The 26,995-nt window shown below is 38.7% G+C and overlaps 1 protein-coding gene across 1 annotated transcript in view; it reads left to right on the top strand.

Annotated features, from left to right (window-relative positions):
* Positions 1–26,995, top strand: part of TEX11 (testis expressed 11) — an 827,067-nt gene that overhangs the window by 461,294 nt on the left and 338,778 nt on the right. Inside the window, exons 13-15 of the mRNA XM_053699074.1 lie at positions 12,395–12,532; positions 13,149–13,251; positions 15,309–15,430. Coding sequence (XP_053555049.1) covers positions 12,395–12,532; positions 13,149–13,251; positions 15,309–15,430 — 363 coding nt within the window. The remainder of the gene's footprint in view (positions 1–12,394; positions 12,533–13,148; positions 13,252–15,308; positions 15,431–26,995) is intronic.

Below are 26,995 nucleotides of genomic sequence, written 5' to 3'. Positions count from 1 at the left end.
TAAGATAAGCATGTGAGATATTGCTGAGAGAGCAAGTCAGTAAGATAAGCATGTGAGATATTGCTGAGAGAGCTAGTTAGTAAGATACACATGTGAGATATTGCTGAGAGAGCTAGTTAGTAAGATAAGCATGTGAGATATTGCTGAGCGAGCTAGTCAGTAAGATAAACATGTGAGATATTGCTGAGGAAGCTAGTCCATAAGATAAGCATGTGAGATATTGCTGAGTGAGCTAGTCAGTAAGATAAGCATGTGAGATATTGCTGAGAGAGCTAGTCAGTAAGATAAGCATGTGAGATATTGCTTAACCAGATAGTAAGTAAGATAAGCATGTGATATATTGCTGAGAGAGCTAGTCAGTAAGATAAGCTTGTGAGATATTGCTGAGAGAGCTAGTCAGTAAGATAAGCTTGTAAGATATTGCTGAGAGAGCTAGTCAGTAAGATACGCATGTGAGATATTGCTGAGAGAGCTAGTCAGTAAGATAAGCATGTGAGATATTGCTGAGAGAGCTAGTCAGTAAGATAAGCTTGTAAGATATTGCTGAGAGAGCTGGTCAGTAAGATACGCATGTGAGATATTGCTGAGAGAGCTAGTCAGTAAGATAAGCATGTGAGATATTGCTGAGAGAGCTAGTCAGTAAGATAGACGTGAGATATTGCTGAAAGAGCTAGTTAGTAAGAAAAGCATGTGAGATGTTGCTGAGCGAGCTAGTCAGTAAGATAAACGTGAGATATTGCTGAGCGAGCTAGTCCATAAGATAAGCATGTGAGATATTGCTGAGCGAGCTAGTCAGTAATATATGCATGTGAGATATTGCTGAGAGAGCTAGTCAGTAAGATAAGCATGTGAGATATTGCTGAGAGAGCAAGTCAGTAAGATAAGCATGTGATATATTGCTGAGCAAGTCAGTAAGATACACATGTGAGATATTGCTGAGAGAGCAAGTAAGTAAGATAAGCATGTGGGATATTGCTGAGAGCTAGTCAGTAAGATAAGCATGTGAGATATTGCTGAGAGAGCTATTCAGTAAGATATGCATGTGAGATATTGCGGAGCGAGCTAGTCAGTAAGGTAAGCATGTGAGATATTGCTGAGCGAGGTAGTCAGTAAGATAAGCATGTGAGATATTGCTGAGAGAGCAAGTCAGTAAGATAAGCATGTAAGATATTGCTGAGAGAGCTAGTCAGTAAGATAAGCATGTGAGATATTGCTGAGCGAGCTAGTCAGTAAGGTAAGCATGTGAGATATTGCTGAGCGAGCTAGTCAGTAAGATAAGCTTGTGAGATATTGCTGAGAGAGCTAGTCAGTAAGATAAGCATGTGAGATATTGCTGAGCGAGCAAGTCAGTAAGATAAGCATGTGAGATATTGCTGAGAGAACAAGTCAGTAAGATAAGCATGTGAGATATTGCTGAGAAAGCTAGCCAATACCATAAGCATGTGAGATATTGCTGAGAGAACAAGTCAGTAAGATAAGCATGTGATATATCGCTGAGCGAGCTAGTCAGTAAGATAAGCTTGTGAGATATTGCTGAGAGAGCTAGTCAGTAAGATAAGCATGTGAGATATTGCTGAGAGAGCAAGTCAGTAAGATAAGCATGTGAGATATAGCTGAGAGAGCAAGTCAGTAAGATAAGCATGTGAAAATATTGCAGAAAGAGCTAGTCAGTGAGATAAGCATGTGAGATATTGCTGAGAGAGCTAGTCAGTAAGATAAGCATGTGATATATTGCTGAGCGAGCTAATCAGTAAGATACGCATGTGAGATACTGCTGAGAGAGCTAGTCAGTAAGATATGCATGTGAGATATTGCTGAGCGAGCTAGTCAGTAAGATAAACATGTGAGATATTGCTGAGAGAGCTATTCAGTAAGGTAAGCATGTGAAATATTGTTGAGAGAGCTAGTCAGTAAGATAAGCATGTGAGATATTTCTGAGAGAGCAATTCAGTAAGATAAGCTTGTGAGATATTGCTGAGAGAGCTAGTTAGTAAGATACGCATGTGAGATATTGCTTAGAGAGCTAGTTAGTAAGATAAGAATGTGAGATATTGCTGAGCAAGCTAGTCAGTAAGATAAGCATGTGAGATATTTCTGAACCAGATAGTCAGTAAGATAAGAATGTGAGATATTGCTGAGAGAGCTAGTCAGTAAGATAAGCTTGTGAGATATTGCTGAGAGAGCTAGTCAATAAGATAAGCATGTGAGATATTGCTGAGAGAGCAAGTCAGTAAGATAAGCATGTGAGATATTACTGAGCGACCAAGTCAATAAGATACGCATCTGAGATATTGCTGAGAGAGCAAGTAAGTAAGATAAGCATGTGAGATATTGCTGAGCGAGCTAGTCAGTAAGATAAGCATGGGAGATATTGCTGAGAGAGCTAGTCAGTAAGATAAGCATGTGAGATATTGCTGAGCGAGCTAGTCAGTAAGATACACATGTCAGATATTGCTGAGAGAGCAAGTCAGTAAGATAAGCATGTGAGATATTGCTGAGAGAGCTAGTCAGTAAGATAAGCATGTGAGATATTACTGAGCGAGCTAGTCAGTAAGGTAAGCATGTTAGATATTGCTGAGCGAGCTAGTCAGTAAGGTAAGCATGTGAGATATTGCTGAGCGAGCTAGTCAGTAAGATAAGCTTTTGAGATATTGCTGAGAGAGCAAGTCAGTAAGATAAGCATGTGAGATATTGCTGAGAGAGTAAGTCAGTAAGATAAGCATGTGAGAAATTGCTGAGAGAGTTAGTCAGTAAGATAAGCATGTGAGATATTGCTGAGAGAGCTAGTTAGTAAGATAAACATGTGAGATATTGCTGAGAGAGCTAGTCAGTAAGGTAAGCATGTGAAATATTGTTGAGAGAGCTAGTCAGTAAGATAAGCATGTGAGATATTGCTGAGAGAGCAAGTCAGTAAGATAAGCATGTGAGATATTGCTGAGAGAGCTAGTTAGTAAGATACACATGTGAGATATTGCTGAGAGAGCTAGTTAGTAAGATAAGCATGTGAGATATTGCTGAGCGAGCTAGTCAGTAAGATAAACATGTGAGATATTGCTGAGGAAGCTAGTCCATAAGATAAGCATGTGAGATATTGCTGAGTGAGCTAGTCAGTAAGATAAGCATGTGAGATATTGCTGAGAGAGCTAGTCAGTAAGATAAGCATGTGAGATATTGCTTAACCAGATAGTAAGTAAGATAAGCATGTGATATATTGCTGAGAGAGCTAGTCAGTAAGATAAGCTTGTGAGATATTGCTGAGAGAGCTAGTCAGTAAGATAAGCTTGTAAGATATTGCTGAGAGAGCTAGTCAGTAAGATACGCATGTGAGATATTGCTGAGAGAGCTAGTCAGTAAGATAAGCATGTGAGATATTGCTGAGAGAGCTAGTCAGTAAGATAAGCTTGTAAGATATTGCTGAGAGAGCTGGTCAGTAAGATACGCATGTGCAATATTGCTGAGAGAGCTAGTCAGTAAGATAAGCATGTGAGATATTGCTGAGAGAGCTAGTCAGTAAGATAGACGTGAGATATTGCTGAAAGAGCTAGTTAGTAAGAAAAGCATGTGAGATGTTGCTGAGCGAGCTAGTCAGTAAGATAAACGTGAGATATTGCTGAGCGAGCTAGTCCATAAGATAAGCATGTGAGATATTGCTGAGCGAGCTAGTCAGTAATATATGCATGTGAGATATTGCTGAGAGAGCTAGTCAGTAAGATAAGCATGTGAGCTAGTCAGTAAGATAAGCATGTGAGATTGCTGAGAGAGCTAGTCAGTAAGATAAGCATGTGAGATATTGCCGAGAGAGCTAGTCGGTAAGATACGCATGTGAGATATTGCTGAGAGAGCTAGTCAGTAAGATAAGCATGTGAGATATTGCTGATAGAGCTAGTCAGGAAGATAGACGTGAGATATTGCTGAAAGAGCTAGTTAGTAAGAAAAGCATGTGTGATGTTGCTGAGCGAGCTAGTCAGTAAGATAAACGTGAGATATTGCTGAGCGAGCTAGTCCATAAGATAAGCATGTGAGATATTGCTGAGCGAGCTAGTCAGTAATATAAGCATGTGAGATATTGCTGAGAGAGCTAGTCAGTAAGATAAGCATGTGAGCTAGTCAGTAAGATAAGCATGTGAGATTGCTGAGAGAGCTAGTCAGTAAGATAAGCATGTGAGATATTGCTGAGAGAGCTAGTCGGTAAGATACGCATGTGAGATATTGCTGAGAGAGCAAGTCAGTAAGATAAGCATGTGAGATATTGCTGAGAGAGCTAGTCAGTAAGATAAGCATGTGAGATATTGCTGAGAGAGCTAGTCAGTAAGATAAGCATGTGAGATATTGCTGAACCAGATAGTTAGTAAGATAAGCATGTGAGATATTGCTGAGAGAGCTAGTCAGTTAGATAAGCTTGTGAGCTATCGCTGAGAGAGCTAGTCAGTAAGATAAGCATGTCAGATATTGATGAACCAGATAGTCTGTAAGATAAGCATGTGAGATATTGCTGAGAGAGCTAGTCAGTAAGATAAGCATTTGAGATATTGCTGAGCGAGCTAGTCAGTAAGATACGTATGTGAGATATTGCTGAGAGAGCAAGTCAGTAAGATATGCATGTGAGATATAGCTGAAAGAGCTAGTTAATAAGACATGCATGTGAGATATTGCTGAGCGAGCTAGTCAGTAAGATAAATATGATATATTGCTGAGCGAGCTAGTCCATAAGATAAGCATGTGAGATATTGCTGAGCAAGCTAGTCAGTAATATAAGCATGTGAGATATTGCTGAGAGAGCTAGTCAGTAAGATAAGCATGTGAAATTGCTGAGAGAGCTAGTCAGTAAGATAAGAATGTGAGATATTGCTGAGAGAGCTAGTCAGTAAGATATGCATGTGAGATATTGTTGAGAGAGCTAGTCAGTAAGATAAGCATGTGAGATATTGCTGAGCGAGCAAGTCAGTAAGATAAGCATGTGGAATATTGCTGAGAGAGCAAGTCAGTAAGATAAGCATGTGAGATATTGCTGAGAGAGCTAGTCAGTAAGATAAGCATGTGAGATATTGCCGAACCAGATAGTCAGTAAAATAAGTATGTGAGATATTGCCGAACCTGATAGTCAGTAAGATAAGCTTGTGAGATATTGCTGAGAGAGCTAGTCATTAAGATAAGCTTGTGAGATATTGCTGAGAGAGCTAGTCAGTAAGATACGCATGTGAGATATTGCTGAGAGAGCTAGTCAGTAAGATAAGCATGTGAGATATTGCTGAGAGAGCTAGTCAGTAAGATAAGCTTGTAAGATATTGCTGAGAGAGCTGGTCAGTAAGATACGCATGTGCGATATTGCTGAGAGAGCTAGTCAGTAAGATAAGCATGTGAGATATTGCTGAGAGAGCTAGTCAGTAAGATAGACGTGAGATATTGCTGAAAGAGCTAGTTAGTAAGAAAAGCATGTGAGATGTTGCTGAGCGAGCTAGTCAGTAAGATAAACGTGAGATATTGCTGAGCGAGCTAGTCCATAAGATAAGCATGTGAGATATTGCTGAGCGAGCTAGTCAGTAATATATGCATGTGAGATATTGCTGAGAGAGCTAGTCAGTAAGATAAGCATGTGAGCTAGTCAGTAAGATAAGCATGTGAGATTGCTGAGAGAGCTAGTCAGTAAGATAAGCATGTGAGATATTGCCGAGAGAGCTAGTCGGTAAGATACGCATGTGAGATATTGCTGAGAGAGCTAGTCAGTAAGATAAGCATGTGAGATATTGCTGATAGAGCTAGTCAGGAAGATAGACGTGAGATATTGCTGAAAGAGCTAGTTAGTAAGAAAAGCATGTGTGATGTTGCTGAGCGAGCTAGTCAGTAAGATAAACGTGAGATATTGCTGAGCGAGCTAGTCCATAAGATAAGCATGTGAGATATTGCTGAGCGAGCTAGTCAGTAATATAAGCATGTGAGATATTGCTGAGAGAGCTAGTCAGTAAGATAAGCATGTGAGCTAGTCAGTAAGATAAGCATGTGAGATTGCTGAGAGAGCTAGTCAGTAAGATAAGCATGTGAGATATTGCTGAGAGAGCTAGTCGGTAAGATACGCATGTGAGATATTGCTGAGAGAGCTAGTCAGTAAGATAAGCATGTGAGATATTGCTGAGAGAGCTAGTCAGTAAGATAAGCATGTGAGATATTGCTGAGAGAGCTAGTCAGTAAGATAAGCATGTGAGATATTGCTGAACCAGATAGTTAGTAAGATAAGCATGTGAGATATTGCTGAGAGAGCTAGTCAGTTAGATAAGCTTGTGAGCTATCGCTGAGAGAGCTAGTCAGTAAGATAAGCATGTCAGATATTGATGAACCAGATAGTCTGTAAGATAAGCATGTGAGATATTGCTGAGAGAGCTAGTCAGTAAGATAAGCATTTGAGATATTGCTGAGCGAGCTAGTCAGTAAGATACGTATGTGAGATATTGCTGAGAGAGCAAGTCAGTAAGATATGCATGTGAGATATAGCTGAAAGAGCTAGTTAATAAGACATGCATGTGAGATATTGCTGAGCGAGCTAGTCAGTAAGATAAATATGATATATTGCTGAGCGAGCTAGTCCATAAGATAAGCATGTGAGATATTGCTGAGCAAGCTAGTCAGTAATATAAGCATGTGAGATATTGCTGAGAGAGCTAGTCAGTAAGATAAGCATGTGAAATTGCTGAGAGAGCTAGTCAGTAAGATAAGAATGTGAGATATTGCTGAGAGAGCTAGTCAGTAAGATAAGCATGTGAGATATTGTTGAGAGAGCTAGTCAGTAAGATAAGCATGTGAGATATTGCTGAGCGAGCAAGTCAGTAAGATAAGCATGTGGAATATTGCTGAGAGAGCAAGTCAGTAAGATAAGCATGTGAGATATTGCTGAGAGAGCTAGTCAGTAAGATAAGCATGTGAGATATTGCCGAACCAGATAGTCAGTAAAATAAGTATGTGAGATATTGCCGAACCTGATAGTCAGTAAGATAAGCTTGTGAGATATTGCTGAGAGAGCTAGTCATTAAGATAAGCTTGTGAGATATTGCTGAGAGAGCTAGTCAGTAAGATACACATGTGAGATATTGCTGAGAGAGCTAGTCAGTAAGATACACATGAGATATTGCTGAGAGAGCTAGTCAGTAAGATAAACGTGAGATATTGCTGAGCGAGCTAGTCCATAAGATAAGCATGTGAGATATTGCTGAGCGAGCTAGTCAGTAATATAAGCATGTGAGATATTGCTGAGCGAGCTAGTCAGTAAGATAAGCATGTGAGCTAATCAGTAAGATAAGCATGTGAGATTGCTGAGAGAGCTAGTCAGTAAGATAAGTATGTGAGATATTGCTGAGCAAGCTAGTCAGTAAGATACGTATGTGAGATATTGCTGAGAGAGCAAGTCAGTAGGATACGCATGTGAGATATTGCTGAGAGAGCAAGTCAGTATGATAAGCATGTGAGATATTGCTGAGAGAGCTAGTCAGAAAGATAAGCATGTGAGATATTGCTGAGAGAGCTAGTCAGTAAGATAAGCATGTGAGATATTGCTGAACCAGATAGTTAGTAAGATAAGCATGTGAGATATTGCTGAGAGAGCTAGTCAGTTAGATAAGCTTGTGAGCTATTGCTGAGAGAGCTAGTCAGTAAGATAAGCATGTGAGATATTGCTGAACCAGATAGTCAGTAAGATAAGCATGTGAGATATAGCTGAGAGATATTGTTGAGAGAGCTAGTCAGTAAGATAAGCATGTGAGATATTGCTGAGCGAGCAAGTCAGTAAGATAAGCATGTGGAATATTGCTGAGAGAGCAAGTCAGTAAGATAAGCATGTGAGATATTGCTGAGAGAGCTAGTCAGTAAGATAAGCATGTGAGATATTGCCGAACCAGATAGTCAGTAAAATAAGTATGTGAGATATTGCCGAACCTGATAGTCAGTAAGATAAGCTTGTGAGATATTGCTGAGAGAGCTAGTCATTAAGATAAGCTTGTGAGATATTGCTGAGAGAGCTAGTCAGTAAGATACACATGTGAGATATTGCTGAGAGAGCTAGTCAGTAAGATAAGCATGTGAGATATTGCCGAACCAGATAGTCAGTAAAATAAGTATGTGAGATATTGCCGAACCTGATAGTCAGTAAGATAAGCTTGTGAGATATTGCTGAGAGAGCTAGTCATTAAGATAAGCTTGTGAGATATTGCTGAGAGAGCTAGTCAGTAAGATACACATGTGAGATATTGCTGAGAGAGCTAGTCAGTAAGATACACATGAGATATTGCTGAGAGAGCTAGTCAGTAAGATAAACGTGAGATATTGCTGAGCGAGCTAGTCCATAAGATAAGCATGTGAGATATTGCTGAGCGAGCTAGTCAGTAATATAAGCATGTGAGATATTGCTGAGCGAGCTAGTCAGTAAGATAAGCATGTGAGCTAATCAGTAAGATAAGCATGTGAGATTGCTGAGAGAGCTAGTCAGTAAGATAAGTATGTGAGATATTGCTGAGCAAGCTAGTCAGTAAGATACGTATGTGAGATATTGCTGAGAGAGCAAGTCAGTAGGATACGCATGTGAGATATTGCTGAGAGAGCAAGTCAGTATGATAAGCATGTGAGATATTGCTGAGAGAGCTAGTCAGAAAGATAAGCATGTGAGATATTGCTGAGAGAGCTAGTCAGTAAGATAAGCATGTGAGATATTGCTGAACCAGATAGTTAGTAAGATAAGCATGTGAGATATTGCTGAGAGAGCTAGTCAGTTAGATAAGCTTGTGAGCTATTGCTGAGAGAGCTAGTCAGTAAGATAAGCATGTGAGATATTGCTGAACCAGATAGTCAGTAAGATAAGCATGTGAGATATAGCTGAGAGAGCTAGTCAGTAAGATAAGCATGTGAGATATTGCTGAGCGAGCTAGTCAGTAAGATACGTATGTGAGATATTGCTGAGAGAGCAAGTCAGTAAGATACGCATGTGAGATATTGCTGAGAGAGCTAGTTAGTAAGAAAAGCATGTGAGATATTGCTGAGCGAGCTAGTCAGTAAGATTAACATGATATATTACTGAGCGAGCTATCCATAAGATAAGCATGTGAGATATTGCTGAGCGAGCTAGTCAGTAATATAAGCATGTGAGATATTTCAGAGCTGCAACATCACTGGAGTGCCCAAAAGCACAAGGTGTGCAATACTCAGAGACATGGCCAAGGTAAGAAAGGCTGAAAGACGACCACCACTGAACAAGACACACATGCTGAAACGTCAAGACTGGGCCAAGAAATATCTCAAGACTGATTTTTCTAAGGTTTTATGGACTGATGAAATGAGAGTGAATCTTGATGGGCCAGATGGATGGGCCCGTGGCTGGATTGGTAACGGGCAGAGAGCTCCAGTCCGACTCAGACGCCAGCAAGGTGGAGGTGGAGTACTGGTTTGGGCTGGTATCATCAAAGATGAGCTTGTGGGGCCTTTTCAGGTTGAGGATGGAGTCAAGCTCAACTCCCAGTCCTACTGCCAGTTTCTGGAAGACACCTTCTTCAAGCAGTGGTACAGGAAGAAGTCTGCATCCTTCAAGAAAAACATGATTTTCATGCAGGACAATGCTCCATCACACACGTCCAAGTACTCCACAGCGTGGCTGGCAAGAAAGGGTATAAAAGAAGAAAATCTAATGACATGGCCTCCTTGTTCACCTGATCTGAACCCCATTGAGAACCTGTGGTCCATCATCAAATGTGAGATTTACAAGGAGGGAAAACAGTACACCTCTCTGAACAGTGTCTGGGAGGCTGTGGTTGCTGCTGCACGCAATGTTGATGGTGAACAGATCAAAACACTGACAGAATCCATGGATGGCAGGCTTTTGAGTGTCCTTGCAAAGAAAGGTGGCTATATTGGTCACTGATTTGTTTTTGTTTTGTTTTTGAATGTCAGAAATGTATATTTGTGAATGTTGAGATGTTATATTGGTTTCACTGGTAAAAATAAATAATTGAAATGGGTATATATTTGTTTTTTGTTAAGTTGCCTAATAATTATGCACAGTAATAGTCACCTGCACACACAGATATCCCCCTAAAATAGCTATAACTCAAAACAAACTAAAAACTACTTCCAAAACTATTCAGCTTTGATATTAATGAGTTTTTTGGGTTCATTGAGAACATGGTTGTTGTTCAATAATAAAATTAATCCTCAAAAATACAACTTGCCTAATAATTCTGCACTCCCTGTATTATACACCTGTTTGCATGTAAGTCAGTAAGATAAGTACGTGAGATATTGCTGAGAGAGCTAGTCAGTAAGATAAGCTTGTGAGATATTGCTGAGAGAGCTCGGTAGTAAGATAAGCTTGTGAGATATTGCTGAGAGAGCTAGTCAGTAAGAGACGCATGTGAGATATTGCTGAGAGAGCTAGTAAGTAAGATAAGCATGTGAGATATTGCTGAGAGAGCTAGTCAGTAAGATACATGTGAGATATTGCTGAGAGAGCTAGTTAGTAAGAAAAGCATTTGAGATATTGCTGGGCGAGCTAGTCAGTAAGATAAACGTGAGATATTGCTGAGCGAGCTAGTCCATAAGATAAGCATGTGAGATATTGCTGAGCGAGCTAGTCAGTAATATAAGCATGTGAGCTAGTCAGTAAGATAAGCATGTGAGATTGCTGAGAGAGCTAGTCAGTAAGATAAGCATGTGAGATATTGCTGAGAGAGCTAGTCAGTAAGATACACATGTGAGATATTGCTGAGAGAGCAAGTCAGTAAGATAAGCATGTGAGATATTGCTGAGAGAGCTAGTCAGTAAGATAAGCACGTGAGATATTGCTGAGAGAGCAAGTCAGTAAGATAAGCATGTGAGATATTGCTGAGAGAGAAAGTCAGTATGATAAGCATGTGAGATATTGTTGAGAGAGCTTGTCAGTAAGATAAGCTTGTGAGATATTGCTGAGAGAGCTAGTCAGTAAGATAAGCATGTGAGATATTGCCGAACCAGATAGTTAGTAAGATAAGCATGCAAGATATTGCTGAGAGAGCTAGTCAGTAAGATAAGCTTGTGAGCTATTGCTGAGAGAGCTAGTCAGTAAGATAAGCATGTGAGATATTGCTGAGCAAGCTAGTCAGTAAGATACGTATGTGAGATATTGCTGAGAGAGCAAGCCAGTAAGATACGTATGTGAGATATTGCTGAGAGAGCTAGTTAGTAAGAAAAGCATGTGAGATATTGCTGAGCGAGCTAGTCAGTAAGATAAACATGAGATATTGCTGAGCGAGCTAGTCCATAAGATAAGCATGTAAGATATTGCTGAGCGAGCTAGTCAGTAATATAAGCATGTGAGATATTGCTGAGAGAGCTAGTCAGTAAGATAAGCATGTGAGATTGCTGAGAGAGCTAGTCAGTAAGATAAGCATGTGAGATATTGCTGAGAGAGCTAGTCAGTAAGATAAGCATGTGAGATATTGTTGATAGAGCTAGTCAGTAAGATAAGCATGTGAGATATTGCTGAGAGAGCAAGTCAGTAAGATAAGCATGTGAGATATTGCTGAGAGAGCTAGTCAGTAAGATAAGCATGTGAGATATTGCTGAGTGAGCTAGTCATTACCATAAGCGAGCATGTGAGCAAGCACAAAATCCCTGACACACACATAGACACAAGCAGACACTGTGAGAGCGAGCAGAGACACTGGTTGGGGGTTTAAAACAGATTCACAATAATTAAAGTAAAAATTTGCTGAGCTTGCTAAAATGATCTGGGTGCACTATATTTATTAATGTTGACGAACATCTTAACCAATAAATAATTTTAGTGTACACTCTTTAGTGTATCCCTTTAACAAACCCATGCTATGTTAGATTAATGCAACAAGCATGATACCAATCGCAGCAGATAATACAACAATAACTGTAATACTCATATTAGATTATGCAAATAAAATATATAGAGAATGCGTCTGCAATTGTTCTATAAAAATACCAAGTAAAACAATAACTGCACAAGTGCCTGTGTGAAGCAATTTGGACTTAAGAAAATATAATAAGAACTCTTAGAAGTCTTTGTAAAGAACAATGGTGCTCAAGTGAAAGCCAGGACCTGAGTTTTGTAGGACGCCCCATAGATGTTTATTATGATTGTTAGGGATATAGCGCGGCCACACTAACTGACCACCAGATGTTAAGGTGCCCTAGGTTTTCCCTTGAATGTTAACACATTGCTTTCCAATTGTAATATGGAAGTTAAAATGGAAGCTCTATGGATTGCCCACTAGTGATATTAGTGCACCATTTTAAAGCTCCATTAGTAATATACAGTAGACCATTGTTAGTTAACTATTTTGTATCTTGTGAAGTAGTAGATAAATTTTGCTTGGAAATAAGCAGAAACATTTCAATTTACCATTGCAATCCACAGGCCAAAAATTATGCAGATGCCCTACAATGGTATAATTATTCGCTGAGTTTTTATGCCTCTGGTCATGCAGAACCTAATCTTGCTAAGCTTCAAAGAAACCGAGCTTCCTGCCACTTGCATCTGACACAACTCACCATGGTCAGTCATTCAAAGTACTCCATAACCTATATCAGTGAAAGAGTAGAATGTCTATCAACTACATAAGTTATATTTTTTTCTTGATACCTATGAAAGTATTTAACCTACAAAACAGTGTAGCATATAATGTGATTATAATCAATGTCATACTGATGTTAAAGGGACATTAAACACTTTGAGATTGTAATATAAAATGATAAATTGTATATAATAAAACAACTCTGCAATATACTTTGAATATGTATTTTGTCCTCTTTGCCTGTAATTCCATTCTGAAATTGTGAGCTTTTCAGTACCTGTTAGAAATGGAAGTGCAGAACACTGTTAAATCCAGCACAACCATTGGCTGCACACTCTAGTGACCTATTTATTACTGACCCTAATTGGCCACAGCAGAGAAGGTAACACAAGTTACAACATGGCAGCTCCCAGTGTTTTATAGACACTAAAACTTTACACTTATTTAGTCACTTTTTAAACAACTGATGAAACTTTAAAAAATACATCTACTGGTTAGTCATGGACTAATCTTTTCTTTGAATGCATTATTCTATCTAGCATGTATTTAGTGTTTAATGTCCCTTTAATACTCCCTGTTGTACTGTACTGTTTGTAGGCCAGAGAGGCGGTAAGGGAAGCTGAACGCTCTGATCCAGACAACATCTACACTCATTTCATCTTGTGTAAGATAGCAATGGTTGAGAATAATGTTCCTGAAGGTAAATAATTATTGCTTAGGTTGGATATATTTTTGGTAATTTTAGAGGTATGGGAATTATTTTACATTTTCCAAAACTCAGTTTCTCTAAACATCTGTTTAAGCTTCCCTAAAGCTTAAACATAAAGTCTCAAATTATATTCAGTTTTGCTTGTGTTTGCATTGATGTTACTTTTAGGTCAAAGCCTTGAGCTATGTACCAAAACACTGAAGTAGTGCTATGTCAGTTAGGTATGACAACATTAAATCAGTGATTATTTTGCTGCACCTGAGCTCCAAATTTATACTCAACAACTCCTACACAACTTCAGTAAAATTATCAAGATGCAATATTTGAAACCCCACCAGTGACCTTAGCTTCTCCAACAGCATTCAAGTCTTACTCTAGTGATAACCCGGGGTGCTCACTGACATTCACAGGAAGCTGTGCTGTCCCCAGAGTCACAGGCAGTTAACCCAAGACAGGCCTGGGTGCAAGGCCCATAAGGAAAATTACAAAACTAATTAATACAACACACAGAGAAAGTCCAGCACTCACAAGCTCTCAGCTAAGAGTAAAAGCAAAAATGGAAGGGTTAATTACCGCATTTGGCCAAATGGGACAAGCCCAGGTACCTCGTCAAGGTCCCTTCCAAAACCTGGGTCCCTAAAACAGCCACACAATGCAAGCTCTTAATCCATCAAACTGGGAACAAGTGAAGGGTGCACAGGCTTATGTAATCACCCTAGACATATACAAAACACGGAAGGGGACTGCACTCTCAGACTGGACTGGGTACACATCCTGTAACCCTGCAACATGCTCAGCCCTGGGTGCTCACTGGCACTCAAAGGAAGCTGTGCTGTCCCCAGCTCATGGTTAGTGTTTGGCTGAAGCCATTTATTATCAATCAACTGTGTTTAGTCTTTTTAAATCATAATGACAACAGAAACTACCCAAATGATCCTGATCAAAAGTTTACATACCCTGGTGATTTTGGCCTGATAACATGCACACAAGTTGACACAAAGGGGTTTGAATGGCTATTAAAGGTAACCATCCTCACCTGTGATCTGTTTGCTTGTAATTCGTATGTGTGTGTGTATAAAAGGTCAATGACTTTCTGGACACCTGACAGACCCTTGTATCTTTCATCCAGTGCTGCACTGACGATTCTGGATTCTGAGTCATGGGGAAAGCAAAAGAATTGTCAAAGGATCTGCAGGAAAAGGTAGTTGAACTGTATAAAACAGGAAAGGGATATAAAAAGATATCCAAGGAATTGAGAATGCAAATCAGCAGTGCTCAAACTCTAATCAAGAAGTGGAAAATGAGGGGTTCTGTTTGATAACATACTGCATTTATCTTACCATCAATTCTGACCAAATTTCCTGTGCCTTTGTAGCTCATCCCCAAAACATCAGCGATCCACCTCCGTGAAAAATGGCCAAGAAATCATAAATTCTGCCAGGTTATGTAAACTTATAAGCACAACTATATATATATATATATATATATATATATATATATATATATATATATATATATATATATATATATATATATATATGTTGTATTAAATTGTTTTGTAATTTTCCCTATGGTTCTTGCACCCAGACCTGACTGGGGTTAACTGCCTGTGACTCTGGGAGCAGCATAGCTTCCTGTGAGTGCCAGTGGCACCCATGGCTGAGCATGTTGCAGGGTCATGGGATGTGTACCCGGTCCAGTATGAGAGTGCAGTTCCCTTCCGTGTTTTGTGTGTATATATATATATATATATATATATATATATATATATATATATATATATATATATATATATGCAGATTTTTGGAATTATATGGAGGCAGATTTTAGGTCATTAGCTGTATGGTTCTGGTTCGCTTTTTGCATATTTTCTGGTGACATACTTTTTGTTTAACAAATGTTTATTATTAACTTGTAATCTGTACCTCTCTGATACTTTTTTTTTTTTTTTTAAAACATTTTTGACATTTAATGACAACTTATATATGTCATTTGGTCTGTTCATATGTACAAATAAACAACCCTCTTTTCTTTTTTGTTATTTGTAGCAGTAAATGCTGTCTCTGCTATGGTGAAGTTAGCAACACAGCCAGACACTGCTGAACATCATTTTGAACAGAGTTATTCTGCTTGTGACCTACTTGGTTTGGTAGCTCAGATAGCCTTGGAGGTGAGCAAACTGCTGGAGATAGCTCATGAAGCGCAGGCGTATAGGTGATATAAAAGGGATTGTATAGTTTTTGTCTAAAGCAAGAAATAGCACAGCTGCAAACAAAACCAAGTAACCTTATCATAGTACACTATTAGCAGCATTAAGAAAAGAAACTACCCTGTATTATATGTGTAATAATTACCATTTGTGTGATCTCCCCGCCCATACGTCAAGCTGCAAATGATAAAGCACATAGATGCAGTGAGTAAGCACATCAGCTGTTCATAGGCACAGCAAACTATAACACAGCAGAGTGAGTGAGCCTTGCAAAAAACACATGACAGAGTTACACCTAGCTACAATTAGGGACAGATTTTAAACAGGCTGTTCCAATCAGCCAATAGAATGTGAGATCAATCCTATTGGCTGATTGGATCAGCCAATAGGATTAAAGCTCAATCCTATTGGCCGATTGCATAGGCCAATATGATTTTTTACCCTTTAATTCCGATTGGCTGATAGAATTCTATCTGCCAATCGGAATTCAAGGGACGCCATCTTGAATGACGTCATTTATAGGAACCTTCATTCTTCAAGAGGAATCGAGAAAAGAGGATGCTCTGCAACGGATGTCTTGAAGATGGAGCCACTCTGCTTCGGTAGGATGAAGATAGAAGATGCCGTCTGGACGACTTCTTGCCCCTTGGATGAAGACTTCTCCCGGCTTCGTTGAGGACTTCTGCCCGCTTGGATGAAGACTTCTCCCGGCTTGATGAGGATGGATGTCCGGTCTTCAAAAACTGTAAGTGGATCTTCGGGGGTTAGTGTTAGGTTTTATTAAGGGTTTATTGGGTGGGTTTTATTTTTAGATTAGGGTTTTGGGCAACGAAAAAGAGCTAAATGCCCTTTTAAGGGCAATACCCAACCAAATGGCCTTTTCAGGGCAATGGGGAGCTTAGGTTTTTTAGATAGGATTTTATTTGGGGGGTTTGGTTGTGTGGGTGGTGGGTTTTACTGTTGGGGGGTTGTTTGTATTTTTTTTACAGGTTAAAGAGCTGATTTCTTTGGGGCAATGCCCTGCAAAAGGCCCTTTTAAGGGCTATTGGCAGTTTAGGCTATTTTTTTTTGTTTTTTTTTTGTAATTTAGTTAATTGTATTTAATTAATGTCATTTATTTAATTTTAGTGTAATGTTAGGTGTTAGTGTAACTCAGGTTAGGTTTTATTTTACAGGTAAATTTGTATTTATTTTAACTAGATAGTTAGTAAATAGTTAATAACTATTTACTACCTAGTCTACCTAGTTAAAATAAATACAAACTTAGCTGTGAAATAAAAATAAAACCTAAGATAGCTACAATGTAACTATTAGTTATATTGTAGCTAACTTAGGGTTTATTTTACAGGTAAGTATTTAGTTTTATTATTTTTAGTATTTAGAATTATTTAGGTAATGATAGTAGGTTTTATTTAGATTTATTTTAATTATATTAAAGTTAGGGGTGTTAGGGTTAGACTTAGGGTTAGGTTTAGGGGTTAATATATTTATTTAGTGTTAGTGATGTGGGAGGCCAGAGGTTTAGGGGTTAATAACTTTAGTATAGTGGCGGTCGGCGACGTTGGTGGCAGCAGATTAGGGGTTAATAAGTGTAATGTAGGTAGCGGTGATGTCAGGGTTGGCAGATTAGGGGTTAATAAGTGCAATGTAGGTATCGGCAATGTTGGGGGCGGCAGATTAGGGGTTAATAAGTGTAATGTAGGTAGCGGTGATGTCGGGGTCGGCAGATTAGGGGTTAATAAGTGTAATGTAGGTATCGGCAATGTTGGGGGCGGCAGATTAGCGGTTAATAAGTGTAATGTAGGTGTCGGCGATGTCGGGGGCGGCAGATTAGGGATGTTTAGACTCAGGGTTTATGTTAGGGTGTTAGGTTTAAAATACATTTTCTTTCCCCATAGGAATCAATGGGGCTGCGTTATGGAGCTTTACGCTCCTTTATTGCAGGTGTTAGGCTTTTTTTTTAGCTGGCTCTCCCCATTGATGTCTATGGGGAAATCGTGCACGAGCACATAAAACCAGCTCAAAGCAGCGCTGGTATTTGTGTGCGGTATGGAGCTCAACGCAACCATATTGCCCACAAATGCAGGTTTTTGTAAAACCTATAATAGCAGCGCTATTAAAGGGACAATAAACCCAATTTTTTTCTTTCAATATTCAGATAGAGAATACAATTTTAAACAACATCCAAATTTACTTCTAATATCTCATTTGCTTCATTTTTTAGATATCCTTTGTTTAAGAAATAGCAATGCACATGGGTGAGCCAATCACACGAGGCTTCTATGTGCAGCCACTAGGGATGCACCAAAATGAAAATTCTTGACCAAAACCGAAAATTCGGGATGCCCTTTGCCGAAAACCGAAAATGACATTTTTTTTTAAAAAAAAATGGTTTTAAAATATTTTTTTTACTTTTTTCTATAATTTTATTTAATATTAGAGATGAATAAATTTAATGAATCTGAAATTAAAAACTACAATCCAATAAATAAATAACAACCACACTTTTTTGAAAGTGACACCAAAATTGGACAAAAATGTTTAAAAAAAAATAATCTGTTTTTCTGTTATATAGGACTGATTGAAATGTATTGGTGATATTAATTTAAAATCAATATACATTCTTCTATGCAACAAAATCTAGCCCTATGTCAAGTAATGAACTCAAACGAAACAGCAGCTTTAGGCTAGCTTCATGCAAGTACTAACATTCTATGCTTACACAATTTATGAAAACAGGAAAAACACATAAGGCAAAGGGCCTCTAGTATAATAATTTCTAACTTGTTTATGTAAACATATTTCCAATTTAAAAATTATTGTGCAAAACAACAGTGCAAGAAACAGCAGTAAAACTAACCGCAAACTTTAAGCAAATATAACCTCAAGTCAAGAACAAATTTTTGCAGGGATACACATTTTTAATGTAAATAAAATAACCACACATATAGCAAATTGGAATAATTTCTATTTTAGTAAAAGTGGCAGGTTTCTTTTCAAGAACAAAAGTTGCTCAGCTTTCTCGCAGGAAAGACGGTTCCTCTTCTCATCAAGAACATGAGATGCTGCACTGAATAATCGCTCACTCTCTGTGCTGGTGCTTGGGGCAGATAAATACCTGCGCGCAATTCTTGCAAACAATGGAAAACGATCTTTGTTCATGCGCCAGTAGTCAAGAGGATTGTCGCTTCTGGCGATGGGTAGTTCAGCTAGATAAATCTCCAGCTGTTGTGTAGCTGCTCTTGTTGTGGTACTACTGTGGATCGGGGTGCTGCTTTCCTGTAGAGTCTCGTCAAACATGTCAGAAAGCGAGGAAGTGTGCTCCTTATCACTTGTAAGCCGTGACCGTTTCTCTGGCACACTTTACTCTGTGCTGTGCATCAAGTCTCCTTCACCAGATGCTTCCATCACCTCCAGCTGTGCCTGTATCATTTCTCGTGTACGCTGCTTTTTCTCTGAGTCAAAGTAATGGTCTTTAAATCGAGGATATAGTACTGTTGCAATGCAGTACAGAGGGTTGGACTCAGTGTCTTGAAAGCGTTGGTTAACAGCCTCCAATAGAGTGGTTTTAGCTGTTTTTACGCCATGATCTGTTGTTTGCACCTCTTTTCCCAGCAGACGCTTCAGTGCTGCAATCAAGGGAATAACTTCAGCAACAGATGCATTAGCTGAACTTATTTCCTTGGTTGGCTGTTCAAATGGAGCAAGAAGAGACACAATATTTTCAATTAACATCCACTGATGTGCACTCAACGTTGCTGGCAGTTCGTAATCTGCCATGTACGCAGCTAAGACTCGCTTTTGTTCAAGTAGACTTTGCAACATATAGAAGGTGCTGTTCCAGCGAGTGGCTACATCTTGCTGCAGTCGTTTGGGTGGCATTCCAAACTGTACTTGCAAAGCTTGTAATCGGGAATAAGCAAGAGGAGAATGCTTAAAATGACCCACAATTTTTCTTCCTGATGCTGTTATATCTGATATGCTGCGCTGACTGCACTCTTATTTATAGCCAACTGCAGCGTGTGTGCCATGCAGGTATGCTATTGAGTCCACTGTCCTCCATAGCCTTTACCATGTTCCGTGCATTATCTCTGACAATCAGATGCACTTTAGACTTGTCAATGTGCCAAGTTTCAAGCATGCTAGCTAAAGCCTCTGATATCGCTGCTGCTGTGTGTGACCCAACAAACTCTTGTGCCTGAAGTAAAATAAGTTGCAATTTAAAATCAGCATCTATCCACTGCGCTGTTAAGCTGAGCATTCTAGTTGGACTTACGTCTGAGCTCCAAATGTCGGTGGTAAAACTTAAAGCTGTGATGTCTGTGTTCAGGAGCTTATGAATGTGTTTTGAAACACGATCAAACATTTCAGGTAGACAGGTTTCTGAAAAATATCGTCTGCTTGGCAGTGTGTAACGCGGCTCAATATGTTCTATGAGCTTACGAAATCCAATGTCTTCCACAACAGAGAATGGTTGGTCATCTAAGGCAATAAACTCCATTACTTTCTCTGTAATGCCACGTGCTTTGGCACTATCATTTATACATTTCTTAGCATTTTCAAAGAATGTGGCAACAGATGGTGTTGGTGTGCTGCTAGTAGTTGGGGTACTTTTAAGCATTGTTGCTTTTCTGTACTCTTCATACTGAATTGTATGTCGTGTTTTCAGGTGGTGTAACAACCCTGTTGTGGAAAAGTTCCTCAACACTGTACCCCCTCTTGAAATTACTGCTGAACAAACACTGCAGATTGCAAATTTGATGTCCTTATCATAAGGGATAAACCTCCTATTACATCCTAAGTTCTCTGAACTAACTTATAATAAATACACAACACAACTGCTTGGGGAAAAGACCGGTCACGGTCACGTTTATTAAATAAACATATTTAATTCTGTCTAATATTGTCTAATATTAGGCAGCTCTCTAATAACTTATAACTGAACTTGTAGCAAGTTCCTTATAGCTGGTGGCGGCATCTTCTCACTAACCTAACCCCTACTGATTGACGGTCAAGGCCCCTCCGATGTTTGCAGCGTGGCACAGGGTTGCGCACGCTCATTGGCACAGAGAGAGAGATTTGTTATGGAGAGCTCTTTGGCCTGCAGCTCTTTAAAGGGAGAGGAACCCCTAAGCCGGCACTTAGTGGGCGACACCTCTCCCTGTGCTCGGGCCGTCACTCTGCTCTCTCCGTGCCCGCTCCCAGGGCCTTGCCTGACTGCCAGCTAGGGCATACTTAGTCAACCTAGTAAGGCGACCCCTCCAACTGAGTCGTACAAACCGCCTGTGAGAGGTGGATGACTATCTTACAACCCCGGCTTATGGGGCTAGTTCAACTAAACCTACCCCCGCCGGGGGAAAAAACTTAGACTCGATACCTTCTTGCCGCCACTTATCTTCATCCAGGGATGGGCGGACGGGGAAAAATTCCCTTGAAGTCTTGAAGCAGGAAGAGGTCGGATCCACTGCAACAGGACGCTATAAAGGCAAGAGGTACACCCGCCCACCCACTTGCAACATTGTAACATACACACATTAGAACACTCCAGACTTCAAGTCAGCTATCCCTTAATTTTGCTACAGTCCCACTAGAGGGCCCTCTACTTTGAAATATTTCCACACCACTGACATTTTAAAGTCACTGAAAGAAGACTTTGCCTCAGCTATAACAAACTTAATAAAGAAAAAAAAGGAACGTGAGTGACTGACTAACTTAAATAAATTAACTTTATTTGATTATTTTATTTTTATCTACTAATAAAAAGGTACATAATATACACAGTGCACACAGTGTAACCCAAAGCTGCTAGCTCAAATTTAAACTGAATTGAGGTGGTAAAACACCTTTAAAATATAAGTGCATTAGGCTGATCTGGTCCATAATTAAAGGGACAGTATAGTAAAAATAAACGTTCATGATTCAGATTGGGCATGTAATTTTAAAGAACTTTCCAATGTACTTTTATCATCAAATTTGCTTTGTTCTCTTTATATATTAGTTGAAACTAAGCTAAACCTAGGCAAGCCTCTGCATTTTTGTCAGTTTTCACAACTAGAGGGTGTTAGTTCATGTGTGCCATATAGATAAAATTGTGCTCATGCATGTGGAGTTACCTAGGAATCAGAACTGATTGGCTAAAAAAATGCATGTCTCATACATATGTACACACGCAAAGACATATATACATAAACACACACATATTCATATTAGTCATACACACACACAAACTCATACATTACACACATAATACATATACACACTCAACATACATACATACATACACAAACAAACTCGCACACTCATACATGGACACTCATACATAAAAAAAAACACATTCATACACACAGTCACACACACACACACACACATACATACATACACAGTCATTTCACAAACTGCTTGGAGGCTTCCAAATTCGGAATACAATTGGAGTATAACCCTTGTGATACTACCCTAAACTAGGGTCCCACAAATAGCGGATATCACAAGATTGAAGTTATAATAACAAACGACAATATCCCCACTCATCAGTATAAATAGGAAGGCTTACCGCTTTCAGATGATAGACCAATGCTGTGTCAGTCAGTGTAATATAAGTATTTCCAACACTGGGCTCACCAAGAAAGCACTGTTTGATGTAATCACAGTGCACTTACGGTCAACGCCTTCCGTGATCACAGCAGGTGAAGTGTTCCGCTGTGAGCTGTCTCTCTCCTGGGATTGCTGGGGCTCTCCAAAAACCCTTAATGAGCAAACAGTAGACAAAATAGAACAATAGCACAGTTCCATGGAGTAGAAATGCAGGCATGGAGAGATATAAATGTTAAAAGTCAATTTTTTGTACTTGCGTTAAAAACCTAAACAGCACAGATCACAGAGTCCACAGCTGACGCATTTCCTGCCTTACTGGCAGTTCATCAGAGCTAAAGACAGAGTCTTCAGCAGCTGCTTTAATCAGAGGTGAGTGGCCTGAATAACCAATCATCGGTAACACAGGTAGAAGTACAAGTTAACCGTTGGCTGACCTGACTCACGGCAAAAATGTTAAATGCCACAATGTAACTCTATTTAAAACATTGCTACATAAAGACACACTTAAAATAATGAATGAAATTTAACAAAGCTAGAACAGACGATGTTTTAGTGTATCTACACACTCAATGGTTAAGTTGAGAGGAGATTATAAGCATAACAGATATTACAGTACACAGAGTATAATTAAGCGCAAAACAGTATAAATAAGATAAATGCATATAATATATCACTTTAAAACACTGTATAAAGAATATCATGTTAAGGTCCCTCATCAAGAAAAGGAGGCAAGAGAAAGAGGCAAATTCAGAGCAATCTCAAAATTGGACATAGGACAAAGTTTGAAGCGATACCAAGTGTGAGCTAGCTGAGCAATGTACAATAAAGCGTCTAAAACGCAATATTAAGGTACAACAATAAACAGTATGAGGCGAATTGATCTCTAGGGTTAAATTGAACACTATAAAAACCTCTTATCTATCTATAAACAGCTTTACATCACTTATCTTGTTCATTCCTAATGGAAAGCCTGTTTTCAATGTGTGTATCCAAAAGATTTCTTTTCTACTGAGGGCTTGATATCTATCACCACCTCTCACTCCTAAGGATACTTGTTCTATACCCTGAAATTTGAAATAATCCAATCTATTTGGGTGTGTGAAATTTTTTTTCGCAACAGGAGTTTTAGGAACATCTGCCTCTATAGATAAGTGGTGCTCCCTAACCCTGTCTTTAAGATTCCTAGAAGTAAGACCTGTATATTGAAATTTACAGAAAGTACATGTTAGAAGGTAAATAGTATAAATAGAATTACAATTTAACCGTTCCTTAATTCTGTAAATTTTGCCAGTATTGGTTGAAGTGAAGCTATCTCCCACTAAAGCATAGTTACAACATTTACAGGGTCTACCCCCACATTTGTAGAAACCTGGGTCCCTACTAAGCCAATTGGATTTTTTCAGACTACTAGAAGATACATTAGAGCTAAAAAAAAAATCTAACTCTGTCCCCTATAGTATCAGATCTCCTTGATATAAAGTTACAGTTGTTAGATATCGATATTAAGTCAACATCTCTTTCTAAGAGGGGCATTCTCATTTTAATTATATTGCAGATTTCATCATATTGTCTGCTATATTTAGTAATAAAATTAACTCCTCTTTGCTGACGATTATGATGTGTTCGGTCTCTCAAATTTTTATCCCTCAATAGACTTTCCCTTTCAAAACTAGTTACTAATAGGGATATTTCTTTTAGTTCATCTAGCTCATAACCCCTATTCACTAGTCTGGTATACTAGTATCAGAAGCATTATATGTGAATTTCAGATTATCATTATTAAGATTCAAACATTTCACAAACTCACTTAGTTCTTCAACAGTACCTCCCCTGATTAATAAAATATCGTCAATATACCTTGTATATAATTTGATGTTATTTATGTTAGTGTCACTAAAGATTCTCATGAGTTCAAAATGGGCAAGAAAAAAGTTTGCATAAGAGGGGGCGAATTTCGCCCCCATCGCTGTTCCTCTGAGCTGTATGAAAAATCTCCATTAAAAATGAAAAAAATTCGATTCAGAAGGAAATCTATTGCTTGTAGAATGAAATCAATTAATTCAGTAGTGTATCTAGAGTACCTATTCAAAATTATCCTGGTTGCATCAATTCCAAGGGAGTGGGGGATGCAGGAATAAAGTGACACTGCATCTATGGTAACAAACATATATCCCTCTCTCCATTGGAAGTCATGAATAAGTCTCAACAAATGCTTAGTATCTCTCAGAAAGCCTGGCAAGGACTGTACTATCGGTTGTAATTGGGCATCAACCCATTGTCCCAGTTTCTCCCCCAGGGAGCCAATAGCAGAGATTATTGGTCTCCCCGGTGGATCAATGAGAGACTTATGTACTTTAGGTAAATACTTAAATACCAGTACCCTGGGATGTTCTACATAAATGTAGTCACTAGTTCTGCTTGAAAGTACTGAGCATTCTACCCCTACATCCAATAAATGTTTCAGCTCATGCTGAAATTTGGATGTAGGATTGAACATTCATTTCTTATATGTATAGAAATCCCCTAGTTGTCTATAGGCTTCTTTGAGATAATCTGTTTGATTCAAGATCACAATAGAGCCTCCCTTGTCAGAGTCAACAATGACGATATCACTATAGTTTTTCAATCTAGTTAGTGCAAATGCTTCTTTTTTACTTAAGTTGTTGTGCTTATTCTTACCCAACATATCATCTTTTTTTACTTTCTCTGACAAAGCAATCAGATCCTGTTCTAAAACTGAGTGAAACAACTCTATTGTATCATTATGTGCATGTATGGGATAGAAAGTACTTGTTTTAGACTCTTTAATAGGTTGTTGCCTGGAGCTACTAGCATCAGCATTGTCTCCCTGTAACTCACAAAGTGACACAATATCACACAGATCCACAAAGTCACAATTGTCACTCAGGACCTGTATGTCTCCTCGTGGGTCACAGGGTAGATCAGTAACATTTAGATTTTTAAAATGCTTAGTAAGAGTAATTTTACGAACAAAACTATTGACGTCTAAAATAGTATCAAAAAGTTCAAAGTCCTTAGTAGGTGAGAAACCTAGTCCTTTTGAAAGAACAGAGATTTCACACTGTTCTAGAGTCCTAGAGGATAAATTAATTATGTGCCTCCCTTGTTGTTCTTTTTCTTCCACTGTGCAGTGCGACTTGGGTATCTTGGTGTTATGCCCCCTATGTGTGGGGCCTCTTCCTAATTCCCTTTGTTTTTTCCTTTTGGCTGATCTGTATATGTTATCCCGTTTTTTGATCTCGCTCCTAACATTTCATCTGAATCCGGGGATGCTCTAATAGGTGTAGAGGTTGTTGGTACGATATTGCTGGGCATAGTTGAAGTGGATGTTGTCGTTGAACTAGTATCACTCAGACCAGCTGTACTTTCAAAGCTAGAGAATGTCACTTTTTTTTTTATTTTTGTTATTGCTAACATTTCTTTTGTTAGATGACTTCTTCTTAGCCCTCCTCTCAGTGTTCCAGCTGTAGACTATGCCCAAATCGTAGTCCTTTGCATCCCTCTCATACTTTCTATATTTATTATCAGACAATTCAGTGTTTAATTTGTCCAGAGTTTCGTCTAGTTGTTTCTGGAAAGGTACGATTTTCTCATCATCCTTAAATCTCTCAAGTTCGCTATCCAAACTTTCAATTTCTAATAAAATGCCTTCTCTTTGCTCCTTCTTGAATTTATTTTTATTTATTTATTTTTTAGATTAATATTTTAATGACAAAAAGACAGAGGTTACACATAAAACAAAAGGCTAAGTTCTAGAAATAAAATTGGACTTCACACAGAACCTATGCTTATACATATCACTGATAACCTTACAGCAGGCCTCTGGGAACGTCTTGTTAAAGGGACAGTGCACTGTAAAATTGTTTTATATTAATATTTTTTTTTTTTTTTTTTTTTTTCTTTTTAAACAGTTTTATTGTGCATATAAAATAAATATTCAAGGGGGTGGAGGCGCAGCTCCAGTTTTCCATTTACAATAATAACTGTAGGTTTTGTGGATAATATGTAAGACTGATATGATATTTATTTACATATATAGTGAAATAATTAAAAAAGGAAAGAGAGGGGAAAGAAGGAAGAAAGGATAAAATAAAAGAGAAAAAAAAAGAAAAAAAAAAGAAAAAATATAATAAGAAGGGAGAAAAGAGTGAGGGCTCCCGGTCCGCCCATGCCCCAGATGTTTGTGTAGTTGATGTCGAAATGTATGAAGTCCCATTACCAGTAAGTTATGAATTTGGATGGTACGCTTATGACTTTATTTAGGCTTAGTAGTTTAACTTGATTTACTTGTGTTCGTTTTGGACGTAGGTAGTCCACAAATGAGAGAACTCTGCGTAAGAGTCCATTTTATCATTTTTAAGGAAATAATACTCTTCTAATTTTATGAGTTCTGAAACTTTTTTAATCCACATGGTAACTGATGGAACTTCTCTACTCCTCCAATTTTTAGCTATCAGGACTTTGATTCAGTTAGTCATAATTTTAAACAAGTGTATGTATGGTTTATATTTGAGAGTGGAGAGGGGTTTGTGCAGAAGCCATATCAGGGGGTCAAGTGGCAATTGGGTATCCAGTATGATTTCTATCTCGGAGATGATTTTCCTCCATAAGTTTTGAATACTATTGCACCACCACCACATATGGGCAGTGTCACTATTTACATGGCCGCATCGCCAGCATCTATTGCTTTGAGATCGAAAAAGGCGGTGTAGTTTTTTCGGAGTGAGATACCACCTGTGCAAAAGTTTAAAATTGACCTCCAGAATGGAGGATGAGATTGAAGATTTCTTTGTAGCTTGGAACATCAGTTTACTTGTTTGGGGTAGTATAAGATCTTATAGATGATGGACAATGTATGTCTCAGGGGTGGAGGGCGAGTACACAGGGATTCAAAGGAGGTTAGAGGCCTGACCA

This window comes from Bombina bombina, chromosome 1 (genome assembly GCF_027579735.1).
Source record: "Bombina bombina isolate aBomBom1 chromosome 1, aBomBom1.pri, whole genome shotgun sequence".
NCBI lineage: Eukaryota > Metazoa > Chordata > Amphibia > Anura > Bombinatoridae > Bombina > Bombina bombina.
This window is presented reverse-complemented; position numbering and strand designations above follow the sequence as displayed.